The following is a 23,724-nucleotide window of genomic DNA, read 5'->3' on the forward strand; positions in this document are numbered from 1 at the left end:
ATTAGTAGTCCCCCCAGCGGACCTGATACGTGTGGCGGTGTAGGAAGTCCGTGATGGTCTGCGGATGGGGCTTGGAGTTTGTGAATGGGCCGAACCAGATTGCGTGTTCGGGGTGTAGTTTTTCGACAGTTATGGACCAGCACAACCATCAAAATCGATAGTGTACGATAAATAACGAGAAGCAAAGCTCGTTTTTCTCCAAAATTACAAACTGGCATCGACGGGGCGGATAATGACGGTATCGAATTAAATTAACAATAAAATGAATCTCTTGGCGACGTATTTTAAAAGGTGGTTCTAATGTAGTTCTCCTCACGTATTGCACCACTAATCGATTTCTGCTCACGAGCTCACGGTTTGGAGGAGGTTATCACCGCGCGTCGATCATCATCCGTTATGGGTTCAGCCCCTCGGTGAGATCCACGACGAGGCCGAGAAGGCCGCCGGACAGTTCTGAAGCCGTTCCGAACGAACGACCGGCCAGACATTTTGCCATTTGAACGACCAGACATTTTGCCGCGCCATGATGATGTGTTGTATGGATGTGCCACAGTGGGAAGGCGAAGACCTGCGTATCGCACGCCGCCAACTGCGTTGGTCAGTAAGAGACTGAGACGGACCTACGCGATCGACGAGAGGGCGCAACCGAGATGTCTGTGCAGATGGTTTATAAATACGAATCGCACTACCGGGGCGTCTAGCAGGGGGATACTAGAGATCGTGAGCTCAGACTCAGCCCGTGATGTCAGTGGGGGCGTCAGTGCGAAGGAAAGGATTTCGTACGGAAATTTCCGTCCGCTTTGAGACCATGCGGCCGGTCCACCGGTGGTCCGCCGGTTGTTGGATGAATCAGTCTGTCGGCGGATCTGGTCCGCGTTGGTTAGAACCCGGTGGTGCCGCTCTAGGTGAACCGACTGTCGAAGCGCACCACAGGCGAGCACGATATTCTGCGCGATCTGTGATCTGCGATCTTCGAGTGAGGGCGGCTCAGTTTGGTGCTCCAGCCAACTTGGCGGCGGACCCGTTGATTGTCGTGGTGCGGCTCGTTGGCGCCAGGGTGCCAAGTGGAAGTGATTGATTGCTTGATCGGAGTGCGGAGCGTTGATCGTCGCCGGTACCGGTCGCGAAAGGTGAAAACGGGTCCGTTGTGCAGCCGTGACCTGCCCGTCCAGACCCATTCGTCATACGCGCCACACCTACCACGGCGGATTGCCGGCCCGGACCGTGGAACCCTTTCGGCCGCAAGCAAAGGGGGAACTAAAACAAATAACGCGCGCACGATGTGCACCAACAACAAACTGGTCCTACCACTTGTGGTCGTGGCGGTGATCGCCTTGGTCGGCCCGGTGAGCTCGGAGGGCACGGTTTTCACCGGTGAAAGCTGTCGCCAGTCGGGGGTGCTCGTTTTCTATCGCATCAAGCTGGTCACCAGCTGGTCGAAGAAGCTGTTCCCCAAGCACTACCCGGAATTCCGGCCTCCGCCGCACTGGAGCATGACTTTCGGTAAGTTCCAGAGGTTCTGTATAAACCAATCAATTATTTGTGGGCTTCCTTAGGAGGTTAATTGGAGAGTCTGGTCACTGTCGCAGATATCGACTAAGCAGCAGCAGCAGCGACATCAGCATAGGGATAGGAACTGTGGACCATTCCGTTTTAAATTTCGGTTAGGTTACAATTGTTGTCTGCGAATAAATAACACTTTAGTCACTTTGCCCTTCACTCGTGGAGTTGTCTATTTAGTCTTCAAATTTTTGGCTTCCAACGGTAAAAATAGAGAAAGTGAAAATGATTAGTTAAAAGATAATTCTCGTACGATGTCTTTGGCACAAAGGGTTTATTCATTCAAAGGTTACCGAAGTGCCCAATTTATTCATTCCCCTTGCAATTTATTTTCAAGTGTTCAATGTGTAGTGCTGTAAGTTGATTTTGTTCACACTTTTATTGAATTCTTTACTTTATGGTGTGTTTAGTCGTTTAGTGAACAGTGTGACGTACAGAAAAGCTCTTATTCGATCAATCGATTAATATGACCTATACTATGATTTAGTAATATCCCTCAAATGCAAATTTATTTTAATTTTGAACTGTTGTTTATTTGTTGATTTGATTTGCAGTTTGATTTCAAAGCTTTAGAACATTTCAATTAGTTAGTGGTTTCTGAAGGTTTAACTAAATTGTACATCATCTAAATGCTTATTGAGGTCGAACGCCTTCACAATTTCTTCTTATTTTTTTTAACAGCTCCTTCGGAGCTGGTACAAAGTTTATCACGAAAAGAGAATGTTTTGCAAAAAAGGCGTATGATCAAGTTGGGTCAAGATGTTAAGGAGCGCTGGAATTAGAAAATAGCTAATAACTAATATTTATTTAAGCCTTTTCGTATCGTTATATTTGAACGTTTTTAAAAGCATTTAGCGTCTCTTATTGAGGCGTTTAAAACGCTTCCAAAGTCGATGTTTTGAAAAAGTGCCAGTAGAGAAATATGAAATATGACACGTGGATGAAGCTCAGCTCAGGAACGGCAGTCAATCCTATAGAAAAGGGTGGTTGAAATAAGGCAACGTTATTGTGACACGCAGACAAACAATTCAAATTGTTATTGGCATTGTTCCGTGTCACGATGCCGTATCCGATCTCATCTTAACTGCACGCGCCGAAATATCGCGCATAATTCCGTAATAGCGCGGGTCCCCCAAAATAGCACATAAAAATAGATCATAAATCGCAAATCGCCCGTGCCCGCGCGTCACCCGAATTCCTTTCTTTGCACCCAACGTGCCGTGATATTGATAGAGGTGGGATTAGGGCTGAGTAATGGTTGCACCACCGTGCTCATAATTCAGCTCAAAAGGCGATCAAAGCGCAAGCCCCCCCAGGCCGAGGAATAACAAACGATTTGCGGGCGCTATGCTCGGGCGCGGTGGTCGACAGTGCAGAGCACACGCCATCATTTAGCCGCACGATTAAGCGTGTTTTGCGTGCACCTAAATCAACATAACGGTCGGCTGCGTGTGCGTGTGTGTGCTTGGACCTGATGAGAGAGGATCGTGATCGTGATGGTGTCCCAGCCACAGGAGGTGCATATGAATCATGCGAGTTTATGGATGTTTTTAATAGAATAAGATTGCCGGGCTATGTTTAGCGAGCGCCGTGCTGCTGCGGCTGCCATTGTGGAGCGCATCCTGACCACTTACTTTATCTTTTTACATGCGATCTGCCGGACCGGCTGCTGCGTAGGCCAAACGCATAACGACAGCTTTCGCCTGTTCGAGATGAAGCAGCTGGCGTCGGGCCCAGTGGCGACCTTCGCCGAAACAGGTCAAGTGGCACCGTTGGAGGAGTCCCTAGCCCAGCGGCAGGACGTGCTGTTCGATGAGTTTCGGCTGCCGAAGATCCGTAAGGGTAAGGGCGAAAGTGAGACCACGTTCTTCGTCGACGGACAGCATTCGAGTGTGTCGTTCATGGCGAAGATCGTCCCGTCGCCGGACTGGTTCGTCGGTTTGGACTCCTTCAATGTAAGCTGATGCATGATGCGTGAGCAAGTCAGGGAGCTCTAGAAGTCGCTTCTCTCTTCTCGCGGACAGCTCTGCTCCCGGGGACGCTGGATCGATAGGACGACGGTTCCGCTTCATCCACTGGACGCCGGCACCAGCAGTGGCCTGACGTTCACCTCGCCCAAGTGGCCAACGAAGCCGCCGGGAGTGATCGAACGGATCACGGCACGCTACCCGCTCCACTTTGCCAGCAGCTTTTTCTATCCGGAAATCAAGCATCTTCCCGCGATCGCACACGTCACGTTCACGAAGGTAGGCCAAGGTTCAACCGCTCTCGGTGTGATTTCGATTTCTGACACACTTGTGACTTGAACCTCTTTCTCTCTCTCTCTCTCTCCGCCAGATTAAAGAATACGTTAATCACAACAACGTGCACAAGAAGGTGAAGCGGCTCAAGCACAAGCAGCGCTCGAAGTTGCTGAAGAAGCTGACCGTGCAGCCGACGATCCGCGGCGCTGCCCCCGTATCTGGGAACTACAATGAGAACGCGGTCGTGGACGAGACAATTAACGCGGCCGACTGCAGGGTTAGCGCGTGGACGGCCTGGAGTCCTTGTAGCACGTCGTGTGGGCTCGGCAAACGGAACCGCGTCCGCAGCATCCTTCAGACGCAACGACCCGGGGGTCTGGAGTGCCCGCCTTTGGTCGACACGCAGTGGTGTGGTTCGGCGCGGCAGTGTACCGAGAGTGACAGCTACTTCCGATGGTGAAGGTTACTGGCGGCAATAAACTGGTCCGCCCGGGCCGGCGCAGAAGAGTGGAAGGTTGGTTCGTTGGTTTGGCTACCCCATGAAAGAACTACGTTTGAAGGTACTAACGTCGAACAACGTTTCTTGTTTATTTTTTTAATATTTGCTAAAATTTTGTTAATATCCACAAAGACCATCAGGCTCTTCCAGTTTTATTCATGATGGAAAATACCCAACAATACCCGTCATCAATATTCAAATAGAGTCGATGTTGTATAATCCATTTGGTTTTCTTAAAACTGAAATTTTTTATATGAATTTTAAATTAAACTTAATAGGAGATTAGTTTAGTAATTTTGCCAAGTATCTGTTTTTTAAATTGTCATCTTATTGTAATTTAAAAAATGAACTGTTTTACATCTATATGCTTCTTTGAAGATTGTTACTTTGCACATAATAATGGACTTTCAATAGTTACTTACTATATGATAATTTAATTAGCTTATCGGTGGGAATTGAAATGTTAACATTGTGTGCCCTTTGTTGTGATAAAAATCATAAGCAAATAGCTCAATAATATGCATTAGTGGAGAAATGATATCATAAGGTATCTGCCGAACAAACTCTTTTTTCTTAAAGGCCGAACTGAAACTCAGAAAAAATTTAGGTCAGACAGTGCAAGTCTTCTGATATTGCTCTAAAATTAACTAATTGGCTCGTTTGTTGATTTTGTTTTAATTTCCTTTAACCAATTTAAATAATAACCGATTAAAATTCAACCAAAAACAACTCAACAAATTTGGAATTGTAACCAATAACTTAATTGTAACTAATAACTTTTACTCAACATATAACAAACAAATAACTTAAGAAATAAATCATAATCCTTCTACAACTCTGCACCGCTTAGTAAATGCCTTGGAGTTTGCTAATTTTGTAAGCGCGCTGCGGCCTATTGTTTGCAAATAATTTGGTGAGTTGTAATTTTTTTTGCCCACTTTTCCATTCACTGAAGTAATTAAACCATCATCAGGAAAAGCCCTCCTTCAGCTTCTTTTATGCTTTCAACTCCACCGGCTGTTTCGGTTTGGTAAGTCAACGAAAAGACGGAACCCCAAAATAACTTCAAAAGCGATAATCAAAGAAAACAGATTGAAAGATATCGATTTCATTAGCCGAGCTGTGCCGGAAGGTAACATCACATCGAACTCCTCGACTGGCCAGGGTGTGATGTGTATTACGTCAGCTTTTAACAAATAAGATCGGCAGGATTTATTGGCCACCTGAGCTCTGGACAACTTTGCTTTTTTACCGCCCGTCTTCCGTGGCAGTGGCGGCCACCAACAATCGCTCGCGGGCAGTTCGCGCGGCGCGACAACATAAGGCGCGCGTGCGTGATGAGACAGATTTATGTTCCACTGTCTTCCACATCTTCCGGGCCCTGTCTTTGGGGCCAGCATTGTTCGCGTGTGAAGCGGAAAATCGCCCGGGCACCCGGCTGGTGGCTGGTTCCGATGCAGCAGCAGAAGGAAGCAGCAGTCAGCGGGCTTCGCGTGATGAAGATGGGAACAGACACCGTTGTTGTTTTGCTGTTGGCTTTTTTTATTTATTCCTTTCGTGCCAACATAATCGCTCCCGTGGTACCCCGTAGGCCGCTGCCGGCGGCATGTTACAAAATCAAACACGAATAAGGGCTATGAAATGTTGGTTATGTTTTCGATTAGCTAAGACAACGGTGGAGCGCGAAGGAATGTCCACACCCATCGCCCGGGTGTTGTTTTCTCCAGATTAGTACACCATTAATAACTGGAACAAATCGACGAGACGTCTACTTGGCCTCCGGTGATGCGGCGGCTGTCGCTGCCGAAAGTGTCTCGAGGGAAGAAACGGCTTTCATTACACGGTTTGTCCCACGGGTCCGCCATCGGGAAGTGAACACGTGAGCCCGCCGGCCGTCGTTGCAGTGCAGTCTGTAGATGCGGTCCATTCTCGATTGACCCTTTTCAAACCCTAGCCCGTAACGGGCTGGCAGCATCGTGTTTCGAGATGTCAAAGCTGCCCCGGAGAAAGCTGGTCCGGCCCGGCAAAGAGGTAATAGAAAATTGTAACATTCGATTGTCCAACGGTGCACCAGCAAAGGGCTGAGCAGATTTTTGATTGACGCACGAAAGCCCTCAACGAATGGGACGACGGCGATGGAAAGAAAATGTTGTTTCCGATCGGCGTGGCACTTTAGTGTCAGGTTGAGTGTTTGCTTTTAAAGGTGCTAAGTAAGTGTTGGCCAAGCGATGGTGACGTTCGCAACACCGCTAGTCCATTTACACTTCTTTTTTACTTGCATTATTTATGGGTCGTAGTTTTGTTTCAATATTACCAGGATTCCGTTACATATTGATAGACAGTATTCATCGTAACATAATATAGCTCGTGAATATAATAGCTCGTGTTTCTGCCAGGTTTGGTTATTGAATAGATCACATGATAATTGTACGTTCCAAGTTGTTTTTACAGATGCTTCCTTTCGAATAATCGAAAAATTCTATCTGCTTCCATTGATTTTAATGATTTTAAAAGTGAAACGGAAACATTAAAAAATTCCAAAATCAAATTGCATAGCTATAGGCGTATAAAATAGGCTCAGGTTAAACGCTTTGTTTTTGAAAACATAGCGCGCCCGGATTGGCAATAGGTTACTTACATCATATTGCTATTTTTTTAGTTTCAACAAGTAGAGTGATACAGAGGCTATGCATTTTGTCTGATCTTTATTTTGAACGAACCGCCACAACCAGCTGCCGAAAAGATTGAGAAAGCTGAATGTTGGTGATCAGTGGTACCGGAACGAATTTATCAAACTTTCCGGTTGGTTCGAAAATCCGAAAACCACAATATTACCAACCAGCACACTCACGCAGCGACATCACCGCACCCTGTTGATGAGTGAAGCCTTAATTTATCGGCCAACCTATATGTAATACTCATTAAAATCGCATTCCCGTCCCCAGCGCGGACCCCACACAACGCCAGACGGAGCTGGTGGCCGCCGATGGCCCCAGCGATGTGATGAATTAGCGACAGTGCGAACTGATTTACGAGCCAAACTCGTTACGCGAGAGATCGCGCTGATTGTTGGTGGGGGAGTGTGCGTGTGTGTGTGAGAGAGCTGGCCACATCCGTCGCGGTTATCTAATGGCAGCTTCCGCCCGCCCGTTGCATCGACGTTGCATTCATTGCGCGACTCCATGCTTCGGCTTCCGCGACCGCGGCCATCAGCCACGGTACGATAAAATAGTTAGCAGTTAATTAAGTTCGCAAAATGAAGGCCGCCGGAATGGTCAGCCCGACTACCGGTCGGGGTATGATCAACGATGAGCGACGCTCCGACGCCAGGAGTCGGCAGCAGACATCGAGCTCTACTCAGCGCACGGCGCAGCGAAAGGCAGAAGGGTCTGTTAATTAATTATCACGCAGCAAGGGATAGTAAATTGAATTTCTCTGGGTCTACAAATAATTTGCACGATCACCGTGCACGCCGGCCGCCGATGGCGTGGTCTTCGTTAGTCATTTTCCTGGTGGATTATGTGAAACACGGCCAAAGGCGTGTTGCGTGAAACAACGTGGAGGCGGCGGCGGCTTTCGTAACTGACGGATCGCGTCAAAGGCGTCGCCGCTCGGGGTGCCTTTGGGCACGCATCCGTGGCGTATGGGAAGATGTAAGCGTTTGTAGTGATTTAATGGTCCATTTGCACAGCATAATTGATGTTAAACCGTGTGATGGAAAGAAACTTGATTTAAGGTCCAGTTCCACCATTCTCAACCATTTTTTGCGATAAGCGAATTGTTAAAAAGTGCTGGCCGGCCTCTTCTATTAAACGCTCATATAATTTGACCCCAACGAATGGCAAAAGCTCAAGAATAATAACCACGGTGCTAATTTCATTCAGTGATCAACAGTATTTGAACTTGGCTGCTGCTTTTCATTCTTGCAAAACGCATAATGTTGAATTATATCCATCAGATTTGTTCGTTCGATAGATGGTAATCTTACGGAATCTGCTTTTTGGTCGAAAAACTTTAAATAAAAATAAATACAAATACAATAAAATTAATTATTCATACCTTAAATTGGTTGATTTAAAGCTTTGGCGCAAATTTACAAGCTCCTAAAGGAGCTTTGAGTCTGGCTTTTGATATTTGTCTAACAGTTTATTCTCATTTCAATGCATCTTTTGAGTGGCAATTGTCCATCAATGAACAAAATCTCTATATCTGGATCATGCGAAACCGTTCTAATAAATTTTAAACGGTTGTAAAATATGCCCTCATGTATTCCAAACCTTAACAATGCTTTCAAAGTTGTTCCTTTCATGTTGCTGTTGTATTCACGTATCTCTCAATATACCGGGGGCTAGCTTCTGCGTTTGTTTTACCAGTTGTGGTAGTTGCGCTATTTGTTCTAAGTTACTCCTGTAAGATGTCAATCAGACTACGTTGCCCATTGTTTTGTTAAAAATTAATAAATGGGCTTAGTCGCAAATTGATTGCTTACAAAACTGTGGCGCGATGTGATCGCGTATAAACGATGCAACATTCGACGCTAAGTAGTACCTAGAATGAGAGTGGTTGGGCTTTTTAAAACCTTTTATGATTTACCAGGATGCTACCCAAGGTTCTTGCACCGTGCCTGGAGCTCAGTTTCTGCTCTCCAAATGCGACACAATACGCGACATTAACGAAGCCGAACAAGAGCACATTTCAAAAGACGCTGCCCGTTAACCCGTGCGGCGCGTGCATAAATTCGCGCGACGTCGGACCAAACGAATCCATTACATTGGTCACCGTGGCGGGATGCAACATAAATTTCAACCGGACGGACTACGCCGGTCGCCAGCGTTAAGCGAGTTAGCGAGTGTTTGCGACAGGTTTGCGCGTGAGCTTTCTTCTTCTGCGGCAGCGCTTTTTATTGCTGAAAAATATGAATGAGTGTTCGGGCTCGGTCTTTTTCTCGGTTCATTGCTTCTCTCTCCGTCTCTCTGTGGAAGGAAATGATCTCCCCCCGTGTGTGTGTGTGTGTTCGGCGGTCTCAGATATCATATTTTAGTGCCGAACGCACGCTCCGGCTAATGCAGCGAGCCTCCGGGCCGCGAGAAACACGTTTTATCCCACTTTTTGATAAGCCTTCCTCGCCTTATGTTGTCGCTTTCTTTCGGCCAGGATTTCATGAACACGCGGAGCCAGCGAGCTGAGAAGCTGGGGAGCGGGACGCAAAGTGCCACCCCGGACCCCGGGAGTCGTGTGATGGAGCCCAAGATCTTCACATCCGCCCCGGGGTTCCCGTGTCCGGTGTCCAGGCCTGTCGAAATGGGCCTTAACGGGCGGTGGCGGGCCACATGGCGAAGGAAAATGATTCATAAAATATGGCCACTCGGTGTGGATTGGGTGTGCGGATAAGTCATTTCCTTCCGCAACGCCTTATCGCGCGTAGGGCGCACCGTGTACGGCCTGGGCAGCTCTGGCTTCTAATGACAAGTAATTGCCAAGTCGTGGACTCGCCGTTTGGCTGTGTTTTGCCTCGCTGGCACGCAAATCCGACCGCGCCATCGAAATCGAAACCAGTCCAGAAAGCGCTGGACCGGTGCTGTCCGGGCCGGTTAACGGTTTAGGCATCGTGCGCCTTAAAAGGATATTGAAATTTTCTCGATTCATATCAATTTGCGCTTTCGTTCGGGTACGCGGCCGGGCCCTGGCTGCTTGTTGCTCGTTTTTGTCAACCTCCAGGTCCCCGACAGGTCCACCGTGCCACGCTACGCACGCCGCAATGAAGGAAGTGGACGCTGACCAACTGCGGCTGGAATGCAAACTTTCCACCAGATTGCCTGTCCCGGCTCGGCAGCTAGGCCCAGCTATCGGTAATTACTGTCGCGTAATCACCTGCGCTCGGCCAGTGCCGGCAGAACCAGTCGCGTCGCCTAAAAGGTACTTCCTGGCGGTGAGTTTTTGGTGATGGAACGCTTTTCCCGGTGCGGCTTCCCGTTTCGGTCGCTTCCAGTTTTCCACTTTCGCTTGAAAGCAACACCTTACGGATGGCTGTATGGAGCTTAGAAAGATTTGAACCATTCTATGTTCGGGTCGGGAACGGGCCAAGACCCAACAAAGCGCAGCTTCCGCGCAGGAAGTTCCGTACTCTGCGGGCTTCCGTGTGACGGCTACGGCGTACTCACGAGTAATTGCCACCCCGCTCCCATTTCTCACCGTCAGCGTGAGTTGAGTCTATAATTTATGTAGCCCAACTCGACTTCTGCCGCCGGTCGGTCGGTCGGTCGTAACACCAGCTTACGAAGCGGCGGCGGTTTTTCCGAAGATCAAACCCACAGATACTGCCGCCGGTGTTCGCCTGAACTGGAGCAAACCTTATATTTATTTAATTCCGATTTTAGAGCTCCAGTTTGCGGCCATTCAGCTCAGTTCGTTTCCTCGAAAACCCCGGCGAGAAGAAGTTTGCGCAATTCTTTGCTTTCGACTTCACTTCGCTTCCTTGGGGCGGCCTAAGGCAAACGGAAGCAAACGGTGCACAACGAGAGGGAAAAATGTAAATACTCCACCAGGCACAGACACAGGTATGGACGCTGGGGCAGCGGGCAGGAAATCCCGTAAAGCGTACTGGAAAATTAGTGTAATTTTCCAATTTCGATTATTATTGAGCGTTTACGGTGAGCAAATAAAGCGCTGCGCATTAAACAGCCAGCTGTCGGCTATTGGTTGGCAACATTGTTGGCCGTTTGTGGACGGCCAAGTGAAAGATAACGCCGCACATCACTTCTTTCGCTGTTCTTTCGTCTAGTCCAAGTTCTTCCTTTTGAACTCTATGAAATTCCACTTTTACATTTTCCATGCTGACAACTACTTTCATGTATCTACTACTTGCCCTTTCTTCTTTTAATGTTGAAATTTTTATTGATCGATTTAATACTTTTAGGTTTATGCCGGTTTTCTGCTAATTTTTTTCTTTTTGTTTGATGATTTCGAATCGTTGAATCGAATGATATTGTGTTTACAGTATATGATACGACTACTTATACAAATATACAACTGTTTCTTTTCATCTTCTGTGCATTTTTTTACTTCCTTCATCTTTTCTTTTTATAATGTTGTAAATTTATATTTATTGCAGTATCATTCTTTTGTATATGTTTTTATTTTGTGTGCTTTTATTGTTATTTGAATTTGAAGTTTTTTTCTCCATTCTCTTGTTTGCTGCAATCTTGCAGTTAAGTACTAAGGTTAACATGCTCATACTAGGGAGTATGCATCTGTATTCCGTTTACGTTTTACACTTCTGTTTACATCTTGTTTCTTTCTATTGAAATTTCGCATTCGCTTTGAACCTCTGCCTTCTGCCTTCTACGTGATTCTTCTGCTTGTCCGGCAGTCCGGAAACTGTCGAGTGGTCTTGCCCTACAACAGAGCCTGCATGTTAATCTCTGATGCTTACTGTAACGTTGTGTCCTTATGGGGGTGACATCGACAAGCTAACGGCACCTGCTCTATCAACGCGAGCATTTCTTATTTATATTCACTTCAACATTCTTACCTAAACATGTGCTCGGTTTTGTGCAGTTTTCGCAGCTCTTGCGAAACGAAAGTCCGAACAGCAAGTTCATCGTGCCCTGTAGCTGCAGGTGTTACGTCATGTTCCGTTTGTTTTTGGTTCGCTTCGTCACGTTTCTGCTTCCGGCGGCACTGGCAGCGGAAGGCATTCCAGCGTCCAGTTCGCGCGACGGTGACGACGACGTGAGCCCCGATGCCCCGAGGGCACTGGAGAAGGCCAGGAGGGCTCGAGAAATCGACCAGGAAGAGGCAAACGGATATGTTTCTCCTCACGCTTATGTAGCATTTTTGTGTCTTGTTTTGTCCCGAAAGCTACGCCCGCGTTGGCCACCGGAGAGTCCGCAGGATCGGACTGGTTTCACAGAAAAGATGGTTATCGCCCGAATCGCGACTGTATCAATTTAATCTGTAGCCCTTGGTAATGGGTTCGATGCCGGCGGCGAACTATTACGATGATGATGCCCGTGACATGCCCTGCGTCGTGTCTGTGTGTACGTGATTACACAATCGGCCCCGGAGCGACACGGACTTGGAGCAACTTGGGGATACAACCTCGTCCACCGGCTTCCCGGTATGGTCAAGGCTCTCTCGCCGATGCCGCAAAACGGCGTTGGCAATCGTTGGGTTGTTTGGTTTTCTGTTTCGTTGATTGATGTTTGACATGGCATCAGCATCGGCATCGGATCGTGGTCGTTAAGGCCGTTTTTATTCGATCCTGTTATCTCGGACCGGTGGGGATTTCGTTTCATACCACTCGGACTCGGACTTCGGTATTCGGACTAAGGTCTGGGATGTGATCCATTTTGTCACAGTTGTTCCTGGTTCCGATACGCGTTGAGCGAAGTTGCGCGTTCGTTGCATGTTTCGGTTTGGGGTTTGGTGTTTCGGTATGTTGCTGGTCACTTTCGATTTCCGGTTTTCGGCCTTAGTTTTGCCACTCGTTTCCCATTGTTTTTCACCGGTTTTTGTTGGTTTCCGTTGAGCGGTGGACGATATTTTTTGGATGCGGATTTGGATTTGTAGGATACCTTTAAAACGATTGAAGAACAGTTTTTGCATTATTTCGAAATCTTGAATTGAATTGAATTGTTGAATTATTGTTGAATTATTTCGAATCTTTTTTCGAGTTTTCTTCGCAAGGCTCCTCTAGTATCAGGATGAATCTAATGGAGGTCTGGCATGAGGTTTCGGGAACGGATAATAAACTATAGGGTAAAAGTCTGAAGAACATGGTAAGTTGAAGATTAACTCCGAAGATCCTTTCAAGGCACTCAACATATACAACATTCAACATTCAGGCTATTCTTCTTTATTTTTCTACGATGCCAAAAAATCTTTTTTTGTTTAGTGGTTGCTGAATTTTGATGTTGATTCGGCAAGGTTTGTTACGAGGTGCTATCAATAAATGGGCAAAGACGGTCGAGTCTCAATATTTTAATTTATGAACCACTTGTTGAACGAAGAACAGTTTCACCAATAAAAACAGCGTCCATTATTTTGAAGCTCTCAATTTCAACACCAAATGACACCTTACGTTTTCGTTTGCTTATTTATTTGTTAAAAAAAGTCATTAACAGCACTGCGCTTGCGATCCACAATAGGACACAATGCAACAAAGTACAGTAAATACGGTGCCTTCCCGGTGATTTTCGCAGCATGAATCCCGGCCTTCAGCGGCCCCGATGAAAGACGACGTACTAATGACGGTTTTTTGTTTTCCTCGGTTGTCCCAACGAAGCGCCCACCGTGAGGCACCGCCGGGGGCACCAGTAATGAGATCTCGCGAACCGATCTCGGCGAAGCAACAATGATCAACCGTCAACCGGCAAAAAAAGTCGAGTAAGGCAAAGCCAAAAAAACGGCAAACTCTCTGGCGTTTTCCAAAACCCGAAACCGATTCCCGGTCCGGTCGCGGCAGAAAGTGAGAGTGGCCCACCACTGCTCGTCGTAATCGATTTCGGTGGAGCCTTTCGTTTCGGTAATAAGGATCATTAAAATTCATGCGAAAGAAAGCGGTGGGCGCAACCCGAGGGGTGGGCCGTCCTCTCCCAAGAATGCTCGGGAAGACTGGCCGGAGCGGCGGTAATGGCTGTGATTGGTGCGACTGGCGACAACGATCAATGCGGTGACGTGCGGGTGACAGGCAGTTATGCAATCCGGGCAGGGCGCCCGGAGGATAAGGCTCGGAGTTTTGGTTTCGTTCCGGAAACGACACGCCGATTCGCGCCAAGCCACGGGCGTCGTCGGAGAGGAATTATAAAATCATTCTCCGCACTCTAACGTCGTTTGCTGTACGTGGTTTGTTGACTTTCGAATCGCAATGGACCATTGTTTAGGCAGGTCGCGCACACATACACACACAGCTTTAATTTGTCAAACGCCCGGTTAACCACTCGGCGACGGATTTGCAGATTTTTCCGTTTCGTTTCGCACTTTCTCTGGACAACATCTTGACTATTTTGGGCTACTGTCAAAGCATAGCAACACGCGAAATGTACTTTTAAAACTCTGTTACTGGTTTAAATCAGATGCAACGACCCGACCCGATGCAAACCGAAACATCACCCAAAGGAAGACTGAACTTCAAATGGGTGCATGTCCATGAGACTAACATTGTTTGAACGACCGCCCACTGAGTGAGTGGGCTAATCAATAATCATTAATGTAATAATGTAATGTAATCATTAATTAATGTAATTTCATTGTCAGTTTTCCATTGTTCCTGATTAACCGTTCAAATGTTAGAGTCCGTCCGAGAGGGTAGTAAACTTTGAAGACAGTTACCTTTACAGTATTTTCTGCATGATCCAAAATGAATATCCGAATTTAAAAGATTTCCTATTTTTTATAACTAGCCGGGAAAAGCCAGAGATGACAGAGGTTACGATGTCGTCTTCAATATTCAAGACACGCCAATTACATTTTATCTGGCCTGATAGAGCGCTTCCGTTCCGAGCCTCCTTAGGGCCTATCATGCCAGCGATGATAGGAAGGAAGCGATGATAGGGAAGAGAAGTAATGCTGCAATGGGCCACAACATCGGCGTCGACTTACGGATCTGGTTTGGACCAAATCGGATCAGCGCTTCTTTGGATCGGTGTGTGTGTGTTTTTTTTCTGCCTCAATCCTCGCCGCTCGACGCGGGAAAATACGAAAGTTAGCCCTCGTGTGACCGTTTGTTTTTGTTTTTTTTTCTCATCACCCCACCTGATGCGTCCAGCTTATCGTACCACGGAGCACCGCATCTTCCCACCGGTGGATAAATCCGTTCGGTCGCGTTTTCATTGGCCATGTCGGCCAGAGAAGGGGCCGGTTTCGCAGTCCGTTTCGCTCCGCTCCGCTCCGCGCTGTGTTGGTCCGGCAATGACATTTTACATTACACTGGCAATGCACCGATTGGCGGTCAGTTTCCGGTTCCTCGCCAGCGAAGGGGCCATTAGCGCGAAACCCGTGCGACACACCTTGGAAAATGGTAGCCGGCTGGCTAAAAGTATTCCAGCAAGGGTTCTTGGTCAATTTAAACAGATAAGCCATCAGTCAAACAGTACAGACAACTAGCGATTGTTAGTGTTATGTTTGGTTAGGTGTTTTTTGTATGTTGCCGTTTTTCAAATAAAATATGATAGGAAGAAAAGAAGTTTTCCCAGCATACATTTGTCATAGGTTTTACGCTCTATTGTTTTTTCCAATATTTCAATAAACTTCCAATATTTCAAAAACATTTTTAATATAATTTACTTCAATACACTACAATTTTCTTCAAGTAATATTTTTTTAAATATCTAGTCAATAAAAATAAAATAAAATATGTTTCAATAAAATGTACCAGGCGGCACCTAACTACTCTGTCCGAATACTTTGGACTTCAACGGTATGTACTGCACCTGCAGGTACTGGATCGAGCGGAGTGCTGGATCGCGATCGTCGTCAATCCAATCCAATTCCGAATCCGGATTTCGAGCGCACAAAGGCCCCTTCGACGAATGGTACGTCGAGGGGACAAAGTGGGGTCCTCAGGTGTGCCACGGACGTCCGGGTAAGGTTCACGTTGGCCGCAGGTTTTTGCGCCATGAAGAGATAATTTATCACATCCCATTCCCAACGGCGGTCCAACACAGCCCGCGAATGTCCGTGCAAGTGCAGGAACATGAATTTGTCACGCGGTCGAACGCTTTTTCGCTTCGCACCCGACGATGATGCTCTGGTTTGGCGGCCCTAACATCGTGTTGCAACACGTCGTCGTAGATCCGCGTAGGGCATTAGCATATCAGCACTCGGGCATGACCGGGCTGGTGATCGGTGTTATTAGCCCATGGGATACGGTACGGTGTGGCGGCGAAACTGGCCCCCGGAGCTGAGTGAATAATGATGGTTAATCAAGCTTCAAGAAGTGGGGCTTTTTCTTCCGCCTGATGAATAACACCGCGCGCCAGGGCACGGTCCTGAATGGCAGATTAATTGCAGATCACGAGCAGAAAAAGGAAGAACTTATTTTTCGCACTTTGCCAAGCACAATAACAACATGAATACCGCGCTCGCGGTTTAAAGAGTCGGGCCACGGCACGCTCGCGATTGTTCGCCGAATGGAGGGCCGACTGATGCTTCTTTGTTCGGCCACCGATAACAGCTCATTTCTCGGGAGCCCGGGCGCTCTCGGCAACGGGTGGAGTGGTGCCCGTGCTGGTGCGGGCTCGGGTGGGCTAATCAGCATGATTATTACATCGCATTTATCGATAAAAGGTGGGCCAACGGGCTCGGTATGGCACCACACGGTTGACGGAATTGATGGCGGCCAACCTGCCTCGGAATGGCCTCAGAAACCATCACCCGAACCGTCGGGTTTTCCGTTCGTCATGCAAATTGATGAGCGAAATTACCGGTCGGGCTCGGGGCGTTGACTTTTCGTACCGATGACCGTACCGTCCAATCGCAACTGTCACGAGGTTTCGGAGTATCCTTCGCGATGACGTGTGTGGTGTTGGCTTGGCCATTTTGATTGTCACGCTGATGCTGGCGGGCAAACCGACGGTGAAAGGTATTTCCAGTCAGTTGTTACAATTTTGCTTTCCTCTGACACATAACACGGCGTTCAAATGGATATCAGAAACATGTTATTCTGCTAATCAACGGTTTGAGCAGGGTTCTTCAAATATGGTATTTTCTATCTTTTGTTTCTTTATTTTTTATTCCGATTCAAGAAGGTTCATCTTTTGTGGCAGCATCGAAGTCTCCTAGGATTTAGAATATTTTCCGGAGAGCTTTATTGAATCATTGTTATGTATATTAATTTAAGCTGTTTAGTTTACAATATTCGCGTACGATTCGCGTTTAATGCGATCGAAAGACTTCAACGTTACATCAAGCGATGAACCTGCTTCCTTACATTGATCTTCGTTCGAAAACCTCGATGACAAACGTTCATTGTTTTGCAGACAGGCTTTACTTGCTCTCTGCCAGGCGATACCTGGAAGTTCATTAAATCATCAAACCGATTCGCCTTGCTAAACGATCAGCAAATGAGCCCGTACCGGACCCGTACGCCGTTTGGACTTTTATGCCTTTATAATGAATCACTTCGTCACTTAATTGCCGCCATTCCAACACTCGCCTCCGCAGGAGGGCGGACGGTCCTGGGGGACATGATAAATGAGCTGACAGGCGTTAAAACTGATCCTACCCTAGTCCCTGCGCCTCCAGATGGCCCCACAGTGCGGCGTCAACGACGATGCAATTGCAAAGAGATCATCTGCCTGCAGTACCACAGTACCACTCAGACACAAACACACACGGCTAGGCGAGCTCATGGACTGAGGTGAGGCGTATGCATGCTTTCACTGATCGTACCGATACTTGGCTACGAGGCTCCCGTAGGTTGCAGTGGCTTCCGAGCCGATCCGATCAGCCATAGAGCGCGGTTTCCGTTGCGACGCAGTGCAGTGGGCCTTTTATTTTCCTGTCGCATGTCGTTCTACTACATCGGCAATCCAGCGTTCAGTTCCGCAAATTTACTGTGTTTCTATTTGGCGGGACGAACGAGAAAAACAGAACAATGCAAAAGCGTGCAGGCCCCGAGAGGCTATATTTTGATTTCCATTGTTAGTTTCTTTGTTTTTTGTGGCTAAGTGTAGCTCTGCTGCAAGGATTACAATATAACCATTTAGCCTGAACAAGTATGTGACAGAGAAAGCTAAAACACGGACCAAATCATTTGTTTCGTGCTATTACATTGGTACTAATAAATCTCTAATTGAAGCGAATAAATCAAAACTCTTTCTTCTCGTCCTTTTTTGCAGATTTGTCTTAATCGCTTTATTGATGTTTGCTAAATGTCTGTTTTGTTTTGGCTAAGAAAGTGTACCGTCGAATCAATCGAAAGCTTCAATTCCAAGACGAAAAAACTGTAACAAAACAATAAACAAATAGCTTAGGCTGCCACGACCAGAAACCGCTTTGTTAGGCCCTTGCCCGCCTTGTTTGGCTCATGCTCGCTGTAGCATAAAACAGCACAGTGCCGGTGTTATTGATTACGAAATCACTAAACACGAAGACGGAGAGCATAAACCTGTCGTCGCCGGCGATTGCCTCGCGGCAAGGCCCGGAACACGACCTCGCGGAACTCGCACCCGATGGAGCAGTGAATTTCGAGCGCCAAACAAGCGCCGATCGTGTCGGGCAACATAAATCGTATCGTCCGCACCACAGTCCGTCCGCGCGGACGGCAAGTCATCGCGCAAAACACAATCCCAGCAAACGGTGCACCTCAAAAATGGCGGGGGGCCCTCCTTTATTGCAACTTTCTTCGCGCCATGTTTCTCCCCGGTAACAGATGGCGTCGCCTTTTGGGTGGCAGTGCTGCAGTTCTGTTGCGTTGTCTTTTGCTCGCCAGTTTTCTTTCTCGCGCCACGATCGTAACGATGTTAATCTCACTTTCGTTACCGAAACGTGATCTCATCGCCGTCTGCGCCGGCGATCGCAAAAGGATGTGATTGTTTGTTGCTCCTGCGGAATCCTTGGCGTCGTCGGCGAAGCCGTTCCCTCGACTCGGCGGCCCGTGCAAGCCAAGAAAGACGTACCGGAGGCCCTTTTATGCTCTGGCAGCGCGAACCGGATGTGTTGCATGTGCACGATCGATGCGTTTCGCGGACACCGGCGACGGGAAGCGAACAGGAACCTGTCACAGGCGTCACTGCGCTGCTCTGTTGGTCGCACGGAAAACCGTGATCAGTGCGTTACATCATTAATTATTGTTTTATTACGCATGATTGATGACTCGGTAAAACTGCTCCATTTTTCCGTCTCGACGAGCGGCCTGGCGACGACCGGAGATTAGATTATGATATAATACACGACCACCGTTTCGTGTTGTCGTGCCGCCGGCGGCGTCGTTCAATTTTCTACATAACCCGACCGAGCGCCTCCGGCGACGGCGCGAGTTGTAATTTACACACACGGACCGTTTATGAGGCGCTTTGCATTTAACGTTAAACGTTCCCTTTTTTGTTTTTTTTTTGTTCCTTTTCGATCACTATCTATCGACCGCTGGTGGTCGCCACTTGACAACAGGAACAACAAGAAGAAAAAAACGAAAAAAAAGAAAAGGAGAGCGAAGACTATTCAAAGCCGAGAAATTGGATTTTTGGTCCCCGAAACTATGCTGCCGTGTCCGGTGTGGATGCTTTTACTTTCGTCCGTGATAGGTTTTACTGCTATCAGCCGCGATTCATTTCGGTTTTGGTGGATGGCAAAGTTGTCTATAAACAATATTTCCAAACGTCGCCCTACCGGGATGGAATGGAAAGGATATAATGAAATTGATTTGATTGGCTGCCCAAGTGGGTCCGATGCGGAGTGATAAAGCTTCCCAAGACCCGGTCGCACTAGAAAGTAGGCTTATGTCAGAAAATGCATCAGTTTGTGAGCTTAATTAGATCTAACTGACGCACCCCGCTACCAGCTGCCGTGGAAGATTGATGATAAAACTTGTGCAAACATTAGATCACCACCTTCCGCGGCTTCCATTTTCATGTTAATTCGCCGGACCGTTTTGCATAAATTTTACGCGCCGCACCAGGCGGCGACCGGCGTAAGAAGCGCGGGATTAAAATGAAGCCTCAAAACGACGCTCATTTCCGCGTTTGGGTGTTCAGTTTTTGGGTGGAAAATTGCTTTTTGTTTTGGGTGAGAAAAACGGCACTTTGAGCGATGCAACGTTCGGTCGGCATCGCGCGACCCCTGCCACGCAGCATACGCCGAGCGGCGATCAAGGAAAGGCGGTCATAGACCAATTTTGAAAGGTGAAGATTTCAGTTATACCTTCCTAAAATAGATATGTTATCTATGAGCGTTCCGAATTTTTATCCTTCATCCTTTTTCCATTCAATAATAATAGGTTTTTTATAATACTTGAACGCGTGTATTGCACATAAAATATTAAATTTATTCAAAACATATGCAAAGAAAACAAAAACGTTGAAAAAAGTGCGTAGATTCTTCCTAAAACCACAAATGTCCGCTTGTCCCATACAAATGCCCCATAGTGCGATCGCGCCACGACTTCGGGAGCTTTCGCCGGCGGAAAACTGTCTCTCTCGGGAGAGAGAGAGAGTGCGGACGAGCGAGCGGCGACTCTCGTTTTCGTTGCTTTTTCCCGGGTGGAACCGATCGTTGTACTCACTCGGAGCGGCGCAGCATCCCGCACGCGCATTTATGCTCACCGGAAAGAAATGTTAAATATAGTGCAACCTAAGCGGTCCGCGATCAGTTGGTGGAAAACAGCGTTCAAGGCAGCAACGCGGCTCGTGGCAACGTGGAGCAGGGTTTTGTTCGGGGTTTTGCTAGATTCCACCGTACGGACGGTGTGCGTGTGCCACGGTGAAAGAGCTTTTATGACCCTCCCGGACCGGCGCAGCAGGAACCGGAAAGTGATGCGTTCAGATTTAAAAAAAATCTCTGCTTAACGGGCAGAGAAATGAAAACAAACTCATTCGCCGACTTCCGTGCGTATGGTGAACCGATATAGAGAGAAAGAAACGGCTTTCAGTTTCACGCGGCCACAGGTTGAACGCGCGGCAGCAAGTGAGTGTCAACGACACCCCGCGGATCGGCAAATCTATCGAAAATTGGCTTGCTGTGACTTGGGTCCTGCCGTTTCTGTGTGCCCGCTCGTTGTGCTCCTAACGAGTGACCCGTAAATCAGCGACCGATTTCGATTGCGGCGTGTGGGGTCTTGCTTTGGGAAACACCAGCTTTATGATTGACCAGCCAAAGTGACCCCGCAAAGGTGGGATTCGATTCTGGTTGTGACCACTGTGCGTGCTCCCGTGCGTGTTTTTGTGTGTGTTCATCTTTCGCCGGAGCTTCGGTGGCCGCCTGATTCGGTGACTTGTCGATGCAGATCACGTGGCGAAGCGACGCGAACCAATTACCAAACGACGGCACGACGGGACGACCCAGCGGGACGCTCGACACGGCGGGAATCGTGTCGAATTCGTGACGGTGATTCTGCTCTGCTAGTGCCATAAAAGGATCCCTGCGGGTCGGGAGCGGGCCGAGAGGCAAAATCAAATCCAAAACGCCCCGTCTGTCAACGAGAACGGTGAGAATCGTGAAAGCGCAGTGTCGGAGCGCATCATAAGTTAGAGTCGGAGTCAGTGTCCCAACCCACCGCCCCCCCCACCCGGCGGTTCCGGTTGTCTGCCTATTTTAGCAGAAATAAGTTGACACGACGAAAGCAAAAAAAACACGACAGATAATTAATGAACATTGTGTGCCGGTGGATTCCTGCTGACTTTGGACTTGATGCTGACGTTGCAAAAAGGGTAAGCACGATCGGGATCGCGCACAATAAATGATCAAGGGATTTGCGCACAGTCCGTAAGTGGTCTGCATGATCACGATTTAGTTTTTTTTTGCCTTTTCACTGTACATTAAATGGTCATTATCACCGCAGGGGCATTCGGAGAGCGCTGTTGGACAAGTGCCTTCGATTTGTGAGATGATTGGCGACCATTTTAGTTGTGGTAAATCTTTTCGGTTGTTGTAAATACGTTTCAAACAAGGACCATCCTTTTTATCCTATTTCTTCATCCTATTATCCTATTTCTACTGTAACAGAGTAACGCTTTATCTTATGTATATTCACTAAATAATACAGGGATTTCTGTTTAAAAAGAATACACGTTGTAAAAAGCAGCTCCACAGTCATTAGCTGCCCTCTTTTACGTACGCCTATTTTTGCAATTGCAATTCAGATGCTCTTTTTTACACGAGGATATAATGTTTGAGAAAAGTATATAATAAAAAACACCCTGCGTATTGCAATGGAAAGAGTAGAGAACTGTTTTCAGTAATAGAGTTAATCTTGGGCACGTCTTTATAATTACTCTGATGGTTTCAGTGTCCTAAAACGTCTAAACGCCGGCATCCTGCCGTCTTCGGGTGGCATCCCGTTTACTTTATTTTAATTTTTGAACAACATGTCCAGGATAAAACCAATTGTTTCTTTGTTGATGCCTAATACTTCGACAATTCTCAGTATCGCATTGCAATCGTTTCAAACGGATTCCTGCTCGTTTTGAAGAACTCTGATCGGATCGTGGTTGGCTTCTTTTGGTCTTGGATTCTTGGTTGATACAACACAGCCTTTTAGTTGGCTTAAGTCATATGCTCATTTAAGATCTTGACTTCCCGTATTGTTTGACACTCCTTGCTTAGTTTGCCTTTAGTTACTTACCCCTATATCGTTATACCTCTTTAATTAACCTCAATTTTAAATGTGACTTGCAAGCTATGCAAAACTGTTAAACATTACCCCAGTGGACAAAATGCTTGCCAGGTGCGAAAGTTCCAAAAGAAGGTGCTTTCCAAAGAAGGTGCCCAAAAAAGCCGCAATTCTCTCATTCGCTAGTCAAAGCGGCCGGCAATCAAAGCGCACCGAGCGCAGCTCAAAGTTCATCATCATCATCGTCACCGGCGGCATGATTATGATTGCGCACCGCACCGACACACGATAATGAACTATTAATAGGCGCAACATAATTCAACGCTTTCGATTCCCGCCGCCAGATAACATAATATAAAATTAGTCAATAAACGCCGCGTCCCAGTCCCGGCCGAACGCCGGCTCGTCACGTAGGCGTCAACCGTGGGCCCGGCCCGCGAACAATAGGGTGGGTAGCAAATTGGATTATGCCCTCACGATTATGCTCACGCAGATGGGCAGTAGATAATCCGTCAGGTTGCGAAGGCGAAGATTAAATTAATTTCGCTAGCTGCGTTGGACGCATTGGCTGTTGCTGCGCGGCTCTGCGCGGAACCCTTTTCGGGTTGGCGATGGTTTAATGTGATGATTGCGCAAGTTTTCTCCCGCCGCGCGAGCGAGGCAGTAGGAAAGAGAGGCATCGAGAGGGAGGGAGAGAGAAAGCGAGTCGAGATCTCCTTCTCTTTTCACATTATGACCCCTTAACGCCGACGGTCCGAACGAGTCCCCGGGTTTTGTGAAAAGTAAAAGGTGTGACCTTCCAAATGAAAGCGAACCACACACACACACACACACGAGGGTGCTGTGCGTGGAAGATCACGATCAAGGGTCCCGCGGGTCCCCGGTGCTGTCACGAAAGGATGAAAAACGGACCTTTCATCCTGCCCGTTTAATGGTCCCACCGTCGTCTCGCCGAAGGTTGGTTTTGATACCGGCAATAAAAAATAAAAAATGATCTACCACCATCCCCACCCACCCCGCGCCGAATTGGTCACACTCGAGAGGCCCTCCGGGGGGGGGGGAGGAGCGTGGAGAATCGAGCGACCACAGCTATGTTTATGTTAATAACGCGCTAACTCCAGCTCCACATCAACAATGTGCGTTTAATTTCCGTA

At 47.5% G+C, this 23,724-nt stretch overlaps 1 protein-coding gene across 1 annotated transcript; it reads left to right on the forward strand.

Annotated features, from left to right (window-relative positions):
- Nucleotides 1–917: 917 nt before the first annotated feature.
- On the forward strand, nucleotides 918–4,263 carry LOC128267705 (spondin-2). The gene is made up of 4 exons (XM_053004595.1): nucleotides 918–1,503; nucleotides 3,238–3,515; nucleotides 3,585–3,806; nucleotides 3,898–4,263. Exons 1-4 carry the CDS (start codon nucleotides 1,281–1,283, stop codon nucleotides 4,261–4,263), a joined length of 1,089 nt encoding a protein of 362 aa, XP_052860555.1. The 5' UTR covers nucleotides 918–1,280.
- Nucleotides 4,264–23,724: the final 19,461 nt, after the last annotated feature.

Source organism: Anopheles cruzii, chromosome 2, assembly GCF_943734635.1.
Source record: "Anopheles cruzii chromosome 2, idAnoCruzAS_RS32_06, whole genome shotgun sequence".
Classification (NCBI taxonomy): domain Eukaryota; kingdom Metazoa; phylum Arthropoda; class Insecta; order Diptera; family Culicidae; genus Anopheles; species Anopheles cruzii.